Consider the following 9,218-nt stretch of genomic DNA (forward strand, 5'->3'; position numbering starts at 1 on the left):
AAAATAAATACATATATATATATATATATATATATATATTTTGAGATAGAGTCTCACTCTGTCGCCCAAACTGGAGTGCAGTGGCATGATCTTAGCTCACTGCAACCTCTGCCGCTCCGGTTCAAGCGATTCTCCTGCCTCAGCCTCCTGAGTAGCTGTGATTACAGGCACCTGCCATCACGCCCAGCTAATTTTTGTAGTTTTAGTAGAGACGAGGTTTCACCATCTTGGCCAGGCTGGTCTTGAATTCCTGACCTGGTGATCCACCCATCTCGGCCTCCTAAATAAATACATATTTTAAAAGATAGAAATCACTCTGGAAGGAGAGTTAATCTGTTCGATATAATAATAATAATAATACTCCATATAGCTATGGAAAAGTTCATATGAAGAAATCAGGCTACGATCTACAGACTGGCAACAAATTTGTTCTTCTAGTTTCCATATGCTGTCTGTGTACATATAAAGTGAGAGGTCTTTTTATATGAGTTAAGAGTGTGGCTAAAGACAAATGGAAACAGACAAATGACAAACATACTAATAAACAGCTCCAGTTTCTCCACAAAAAATACAGTCATAAAATAAAATGTTATCAGAAATCTCCTGGCTCTCCTCCATGTTAGCTTACTTTCTCCCTCAAGAGAGTGAAGATGACCCTTAACAGATCCAGCCTTCTGTGCTGGATTCTCTTGGGAACTTGGTTAAATGTCTTTTTATCTTCCTGATTGTCCAAGTCACCTTCTAGACCTGCAGCTCCTGAGCAGCCAACTTGGGACTTCTAGGGGAAAGGGAATTTCCCCCGGTTTGCCGAGGGGCCGGCCACAGCCCCAAGGCTGCTGTTCATTGGTTGGTCCTGAGTCCTCGAGTCTGGCAGAGTACCATGGCGCTCTGTAATCCCACCTGTAATCTCAGCATTTTAGGAGGCTGAGGCAGGAGGATTGCTAGAGCCCAGGAGTTTGAGACCAGCCTGGGCAACATGGCAAGACCCGTCTCTACAAAAAAAACACAAAAATTAGCCAGGTGTGGTGGTGCACACCTGTGGTCCCAGCTACTCAGGAGGTTGAGGTGGGAGGATTTCTTGAGTCTGGGAGGTCAAGGCTACAGTGAGCCAAGATCATACGGCTACACTCCAGCCTGGGCAACAGAGCGAGACCCTGTCTTAAAAAAAAAAAAAAAGTCCTTGAGTCATGATTCCAGATGTAATCACAGATGTGGGGGCTGCAGCCCTCCAGTGGGCTGGGGTTCACGTCTACACCACGTGGCCGTAGCACAGGCCAGGAGGGGCTCCGGCTGGGGAAGCATATGGGGAGCCTGGCTGTGGGACCCAGGCGGCCCCGGGCCCTGTCGCCCTGCAGTGCAGGTCAGCTCTGCGGACTCTCGGCTCATGGTCTTTGACAAGACTGAAGGGACGTGGCGGCTGCTGTGCTCTTCGCGCTCCAACACCAGGGTAGCTGGACTCAGCTGTGAGGAGATGGGCTTCCTCAGGTACTGGGGGCCCTCAGAGGGGTGCGAGCCGGGAGGGGTGGGGGAGCAGGCCTAACCCCGGCCCCGCCCAGGGCACTGACCCACTCCGAGCTGGACGTGCGAACGGCGGGCGCCAACGGCACGTCAGGCTTCTTCTGTGTGGATGAGGGGAGGCTGCCACACACCCAGAGGCTGCTGGAGGTCATCTCCGTGTGGTGAGGAGGGCAGCGGGCAGGTGGGGCAACACCTGGGACCCCCAAGGCACTCCCTGTCCCCGTTTTCCTTCCACCTGTCTTAATTAGTCTATTTCCTTTCTGCGTCTCCAATCCCGGCTCTCCCAGTGACTGTCCCAGAGGCCGTTTCTTGGCCACCATCTGCCAAGGTGAGACCCTAAAACTCAGAGCCCTCTCCTTTAGACCCTCGGGGAGGCCACGTCCCCTCAAGCTCCCCAGGATGGGGCTGTGTCCTTTCAGACCCCCTAGGGCAGGGCCAAGCCTGGGCTCTGGGGACTGGGGCTCCAGTCCCCTGTCGCCGCCCCCGGCTGACCCCTGTCCCACAGACTGTGGCCGCAGGAAGCTGCCCGTGGACCGCATCGTGGGAGGCCGGGACACCAGCTTGGGCCGGTGGCCCTGGCAAGTCAGCCTTCGCTATGATGGAGCACACCTCTGTGGGGGGTCCCTGCTCTCCGGGGACTGGGTGCTGACAGCTGCCCACTGCTTCCCGGAGTGAGTGCCCCCCATGGTGCTGATGAGGGGGAGGCAGAAGAGCAGAGAGACAGTGGGGAGGGGGGCGGATCGTGCCCAGGCAGGTGGCCACCCTCCACCCCTTTCCCTGGTAGGCGGAACCGGGTCCTGTCCCGATGGCGAGTGTTTGCCGGTGCCGTGGCCCAGGCCTCTCCCCACGGCCTACAGCTGGGGGTGCAGGCTGTAGTCTACCACGGGGGTTATCTTCCCTTTCGGGACCCCAACAGCGAGGAGAACAGCAACGATATTGCCCTGGTCCACCTCTCCAGTCCCCTGCCCCTCACAGGTAAGTCTGAGGGCTGAGCCTTGGGACTTGGGGACCTGAGGCCAGGAGGACAAAGGAGGGGACCAGGGGCACAGGGGAATCAACTTATGGTTCAGGCATCCCTGGCAATAAGGGGAATGATCTCGAGGGAGCACAAAGTGGGCCTTAATTATCAACGGTCAGTGCAGTCAATTTGGAAAACTTACCGGCATTTCCCCAAGAAGCAAACATGAAGTTACCATTGGACCCAACGCTTCCACTCCTAGGGTAGGAGATATATACCTAAGACAAATGAAAACTGTGTCTACACCAAAACTCGTACATCAGTGTTCATAGCAGCATTATTCATAATAGCCCAAAGATGGAAACAGCCCAAGTGTGTTTCATCGGACAAATGCATAAAGAAAATGTGGTATATTGGCTGGGCATGGTGGCTCAAGCCTGTAATCCCAGCACTTTAGGAGGCCGAGTTGGGCGGATCATGAGGTCAGGAGTTTGAGACCAGCCTGGCCAACATGGTGAAATTCCATGTCTACTAAAAACACAAAAATTAGCCGGGCGTGGTGGCAGGTGTCTGTAATCCCAGCTACTCAGGAGGCTGAGGCAGGAGAATCGCTTGAACCGGGGAGGTGGAGATTGCAGTGAGCCGAGATCGCACCACTGCACTCCAGCCTGGGTGGAGCAAGACTCCATCTCGAAAATAAATAAATAACAAAGTAAATAAATAAATAACAAAAAAATAAAATGTGGTATATCCATACAACGGGCGACTATTGGACCATAGAAATGAATGAGGTACTGATTCATGCTACCACAAGGATGAACCTTAAGAACAGTGCTGAGTGAGACAAACCAGCCACAAAGGCCACGTACTATAGGATGCCACTTGTATGAAATGTCCAAGGCTGGGCATGGTGGCTCATGCCTGTAATCCCGGCGCTTGGGCCAGCTGAGATGGGAGGATTGTTTGTGCTCAGGAGTTTAAGACCAGTCTGGGCAATATAGCAAGACCCCAACACTTTAAAAAAATGAGCTAGATGAGGTGGCGCATACCTGTAGTTCCAGTTACTCAGGAGGCTAAGGCAGGAGGATCACTTGAGCCCAGGAGTTCCAGGCTGCAGTGAGCTAGGATTGTGCCACTGCACTCCAGCATACGTAACAGAGCAAAACTCTGTCTGTTAAAAAGGAAAAAAAGAAAAAAAGAAAGAAAAATGTCTAGAATAAGCACACTGGTAGAGACAGAAAGTTGATTGATGGTGGCAGGGTGGGAGGTGGGGATGGGAGATTGGGAGGTGACTGGTGAAGGACACAAGGTTTCTTGTCTGGGTGATGAAAGATTCTAAGTCGATCATGATGATGGTTGCACTTATCTGTGACTATACAAACAGTCAGTGACTTGCTGCCTTTGAAAGGAATTGCGTAACGTGAATAATAGTTCAATGAAGCTGTTACCAAAAAACTAATAAAATGAGAAGAAAATTTGTTAAAAAATGAATGAATCAGAGTTAGAAAGTAAGTTAGGAGTCATTCCCTCTGCAATTCCCTGGAGTACTTCCTTGGTCTTACTGAGAAAGACTCACTTGGGCGCCAACGTGTCCTTAATGCCTCTCCAACATGTACATCTTCCTTTTGGATTAAAAGCAGGCCTTGGGCTTCAGATTTCAGCAGCCCACAGTGTAATAATAATAATAAAAATAGGCCGGGCATGTAATCCCAGGCCAAGGCAGGGGGATCGCTTGAGCTCAGGAGTTCAAGACTCTCCTGGGCAACATGGCAAAACCCCGTCTCTACAAACAATAAAAAACATTAGCTGGCCATGGTGGTGCGTACCTGTGGTCCCAGCTACTTGGGAGGCAGAGGCAGGAGAATCACCTGGTCACCCAGGAGATCAAGGCTGCAGTGAGCCATGATCACACTACTGCATTCTAGTCTGGGCAATAGAGCAAGACCCTGTCTCAAAACATAATAATAATGACGGTGATAATGATGATCATGAAGTAGTAATAGCGATCATGATGAGTGTACACAACACAGTAAAATAATCTGGTAAACATAGCAGTGAACACCAATGCTGGCACACAGCCTCCTGTGTGCCAGGCACCGTTCAAAACATGTCCTGTGTATGGACTCACTTAGTTCTCACAGCAACCCCGGCACACCCTGGTAAGGAGGCATTCTCTTTAGATCCTGTTTTACCACCTGGGAAAAGGTCCCAACCCAAAGAAGGCAAACAATTCCCCGAATTCATACAGCTGGTAAACGGAAAGATTTGCGCCCAGGCAGACTGGCACTGGAATCTGTGCTTGTGGCCCCCATGCTGTGGTGACGGAGAATCTGGCCATGTTGGGGTTGGCATTATGTTTATTTTCTTTTTCATGATCTGTGATACTAGTTTCCCATTGAAGGGAGTGATACATGCTTTTCTTTAAAACCAAACCCTGTCCTGACATAGTGGCTCACGCCTGTAATCCCAGCACTTTGGGAGGCTGAGGCGGGCAGATCACTTGAGGTCAGGAGTTCGAAACCAGCCTGACCAACGTGGTGAAACCCCATCTCTACTAAAAATACAAAAATTAGCCAGGCGTGGTGGCAGGGGCCTGTAATCCCAGCTACTCTGGAGGCAGAGGCAGGAGAATCACTTGAACCCAGGAGGTGGAGGTTGCAGTGAGCCGAGATTGTTGCCACACCCTTCTCCTTAGTGAAAAGAGTGAGGGAGTTAACCCTGAAGTAAGGACGTGTCTTTGAGGACACAGGTAGACAGGTGGAAGCCACTGGGGTTTCAGACACAGGGCCGAGGGGGTCACAGCATGGGTTTTGGGGGCAGATTCGGGTATTTGCCAACTGCATGATTTTGGACACATGGCTTCACCTCACTGTGCCTCAGTTTCCCTTATCTGTAAAATGACTTCCCAGGGTTATCGAGACAATTAAAAGGGTTAATATGAGTAAAGAGCTTAGAGGACTGCCGGCACATAGTGAACACTGGTAAATGTTAGCAGCAATTGCTACTGTTGTTAATACTTTTACTAGTTATATGAACACTTGCTGTTTGCCTGGCATGCTACTCAATGACTCACCAATTTCTCACTACAACTTCTGGGGATAAGTGATTATTATTTCCACTCTACATCTGAGAGCTGGAAGACTCAGGCAGGTGATGTCATCAGCAGGCAGCAGGCAGGGCTGCCAGGAACCCTTGCATAGGTTGTGCACAGCACAAGGACACCACATCTCAGGGGTGCCATTCTCTGTGTAGACCTGTGTATTTATTATTATGATCTTCTGATAGGTGGAAGTCAAATGTCTAAATATAGGAGTCTCTTTTTTTTCTTTCTTCCCTCCTTCCTCCTTCTTCCTTCCTCCTCTTTCCTCTTTCCTCTCCTCTCCTTTCCTTTCCTTTCCTTCTTTCTTTCTTCTTTCACAGAGTCTTGCTCTGTTGCCCAGCCTGGAGTGCAATGGTGCACTCTTGGCTCCCTTCAACCTCTGCCTCCCAGGTTCAAATGATTCTCCTGCCTCAGCCTCCCGAGTAGCTGGGATTACAGGCACCTGCCACCTGTAATACCAATGCTTTAGGAGGCCGAGGCAGGAGGATTGCTAGAGCCCAGGAGGTCGAGGCTGCAGTAAGCCATGTTCCTGCCACTGCACTCTGGCCTGGGTGACACTGCAGGCTTAGAAATGAAAACAAGCGGCCAGGCGTGGTGGCTCACACCTGTAATCCCAGCACTTTGGGAGGCTGAGGTGGGCAGATCACAAGGTCAGGATATCCAGACCATCCTGGCTAACACGGTGAAACCCCATCTCTACTAAAAATACAAAAAAATTAGCCAGGCGTGGTGGCGGGCACCTATAGTCTCAGCTTCTCTGGAGGCTGAGGCAGGAGGATCTCTTGAACCTGGGAGGCAGAACTTGCAGTGAGCCGGGATCGCGCCACTGCACTCCAGCCTGGGCGAAAGAGCGAGACTCTGTCTCAAAAAAAAAAAAAGAGAAAGAAAGAAAGAAAGAAAAGCTGTGTTAAAACAGACTTGTTATGAAACTTTGGACACGTGACTTGGCCTCATTTTCCCCCTCTGTAAAATGGGATAATACAGACCTTACCTCTCTGGACTGATGGAAGATTAAAGAAAATGGTGCAGGACAGCGCCTAGTATGCAATGAGTTCTCGGTAGATGGCAACTTCTGTTGTGGTTTTTTTGTTTGTTTGTGTGTTTGTTTTTGAGACAGAGTCTTGCTCTGTCGCCCAGGCTGGAGTGCAATGGCGCGATCTTGGCTCACTGCAACCTCCACCTTCTGGGTTCAAGTGATTCTCCTGCCTCAGCCTCCCGAGTAGCTGGGATTACAGGTGTGTGCCACCATGCCCGGCTAATTTTTGTATTTTTAGTAGAGACAAGGTTTCGCCATGTTGGGCAGGCTGGTCTCAAACTCCTGACATCAAGTGATCCTCGTGCCTCGGCCTCCCAAAGTGCTGGGATTACAGGCATGAGCCACCGGGCCTGGCCTATTGTGGTTATTTTAAAAGGACAGAGGGCAGGGTGTGTTAGGGGCCATGATGGGAGCTGGACAGAGGTTTGTACCAGGTGGGGCAGGCCAGCAGGGGCTGGACCAGCATGGTCTCTCTCTCACAGAATACATCCAGCCTGTGTGCCTCCCAGCTGCCGGCCAGGCCCTGGTGGATGGCAAGATCTGTACCGTGACGGGCTGGGGCAACACGCAGTACTATGGTGAGTCCAGTCCTCTGCCTCTGATGCCACTGTTTGGGAGACTCTGAACTGGGCTGGGGATGGGCAGTGTGGCCGGTTGGATGAGTCTTGACCATGAGGAGTAGGGATGCTGAGGGGAATGGGGTGGGCACCAGGAGGGAAGGGGGATGTGTACACCCCCCAGCTCTGGCCAGCCTTGCCTGCACACCCCCAGGCCAACAGGCCGGGGTACTCCAGGAGGCTCGAGTCCCCATAATCAGCAATGATGTCTGCAATGGCGCTGACTTCTATGGAAACCAGATCAAGCCCAAGATGTTCTGTGCTGGCTACCCCGAGGGTGGCATTGATGCCTGCCAGGTGAGGGACTCTGTAGGGGCAGCCCCCTGGCTGCTGCCACCCCAGGGATGGAGACGCAGGGGAGTGGGTGGTCGGGCTCCCTATCTAAAAGCCTGAGGGCTCTGGGGCCACAGCCCATGGTCATCCCGAGGGGGGCCTCCTGTCCAATCACCTTGGCCCCTAGCCAGGCCTCCCTCTCCCCTCCCAGGGTGACAGCGGTGGTCCCTTTGTGTGTGAGGACAGCATCTCTCGGACGCCACGTTGGCGGCTGTGTGGCATTGTGAGCTGGGGCACTGGCTGTGCCCTGGCCCAGAAGCCAGGCGTCTACACCAAAGTCAGTGACTTCCGGGAGTGGATCTTCCAGGCCATAAAGGTGAAAGTTGGGCCCAGATGGGAACCAGGGTGGGGATGTTTGGGCCTCTAATGGGGAAAGGGAGGCAGAGATTTGTTTTAGGAGACCTACGCTCAGGCCTAGAAGCGGGTCCCCCTCGGGAACAGATGGACTTTGAAGGGCTCCTGGGGAAGGGAGGCCAGTGGTGGGATGTGGAAGCCGCCAGCTGTCTTTCCCCAGACTCACTCCGAAGCCAGCGGCATGGTGACCCAGCTCTGACCGGTGGCTTCTCGCTGCGCAGCCTCCAGGGCCCGAGGTGATCTCGGTGGTGGGATCCAAGCTGGGCCTAGGATGGGACGTTTTTCTTCTTGGGCCCGGTCCACAGGTCCAAGGACACCCTCCCTCCAGGGTCCTCTCTTCCACAGTGGCGGGCCCACTCAGCCCTGAGACCACCCGACCTCACCCTCCTGACCCCCGTGTAAATATTGTTCTGCTGTCTGGGACTCCTGTCTAGGTGCCCCTGATGACGGGATGCTCTTTAAATAATAAAGATAGTTTTGATTAATGTGGCCTCCGAGCTTACAAATGTACACAGCAATGAGGACGTTTTGGCGGGAGGGAGAAGAATCAGGACCTGGTGCAAATCAGGCAGAGAGCATGGGTCCCTCAGTTCCCACTGATTTTAGATATAAGATTTTAGTTGGTTCACTTAACTGGAATTTTCCTGGAGCACACTGGCTTCAGGTACAGCTGGATCCAGCTGCTCTCTCAAATCTGCCTTACTCTGTGTTAGCTTCATTTCCAAGCAGCCTCTCCTACAACTAGAGAGGGAGATGGCCCCTTCCACACAAACTCTTTCTCAAATACTTCTGCAGAAAAAGTCCCAAGCACCAAAATCCCAGGCCCAGCTCCCATTGTACAGATTTGGGTCACGTGCTCATCCCTAGGCAAATCACTGTGCACGGGATGCATGGGGTAGGGGCGGAGCAGGGTGGAGTGGGAGGAGCTAGGCCTTCAAGAACCGTGTGACCTGAGTGTGGGAATCCCAAAGAAAAATAGGGTGCTATTTCCAGAAGTGGAAATAGATGCTCAGTGAGCAAAAAAGACATCTACCTTGAACTAACACGGAAAATGGGGCCCTGCAGGGTGGAGACACGGACACTAGACGCTGGGAACACAACCTCCCCGCCAACCCTTTCTCCATCTGGGCAGCTTCTGGGGAGGGAACCCCCTTCTCTAGAGCCTCTGCAGAGCCTCATGCAGCCCCGGTGACCACCAGGGGGCACTGCTGCCCCAACATTGTGACACCTTAAGGGGTTTTCTGCCTGGAATCGGCCACGGGTTGCTGAAAACCTGCTGTTCTGCTGAAGAAAGGCTCAGCG

The 9,218-nt window shown here is 52.2% G+C and overlaps 1 protein-coding gene across 1 annotated transcript in view; it reads left to right on the plus strand.

The window, feature by feature from the left end:
- The window catches only part of LOC108512302 (serine protease hepsin), a 12,593-nt gene extending 4,192 nt beyond the window's left edge, over positions 1–8,401 (plus strand). The window contains exons 2-10 of the mRNA XM_017847517.1: positions 1,126–1,485; positions 1,557–1,679; positions 1,806–1,846; positions 2,024–2,189; positions 2,303–2,493; positions 7,095–7,190; positions 7,384–7,526; positions 7,714–7,878; positions 8,077–8,401. Of these exons, the coding sequence (XP_017703006.1) occupies positions 1,126–1,485; positions 1,557–1,679; positions 1,806–1,846; positions 2,024–2,189; positions 2,303–2,493; positions 7,095–7,190; positions 7,384–7,526; positions 7,714–7,878; positions 8,077–8,115 (1,324 nt within the window). The 3' untranslated portion in view covers positions 8,116–8,401. The remainder of the gene's footprint in view (positions 1–1,125; positions 1,486–1,556; positions 1,680–1,805; positions 1,847–2,023; positions 2,190–2,302; positions 2,494–7,094; positions 7,191–7,383; positions 7,527–7,713; positions 7,879–8,076) is intronic.
- The last annotated feature ends 817 nt before the right edge of the window (positions 8,402–9,218 follow it).

This window comes from Rhinopithecus bieti, unplaced genomic scaffold (genome assembly GCF_001698545.2).
Source record: "Rhinopithecus bieti isolate Rb0 unplaced genomic scaffold, ASM169854v2 scaffold_28066, whole genome shotgun sequence".
Classification (NCBI taxonomy): Eukaryota; Metazoa; Chordata; class Mammalia; order Primates; family Cercopithecidae; genus Rhinopithecus; species Rhinopithecus bieti.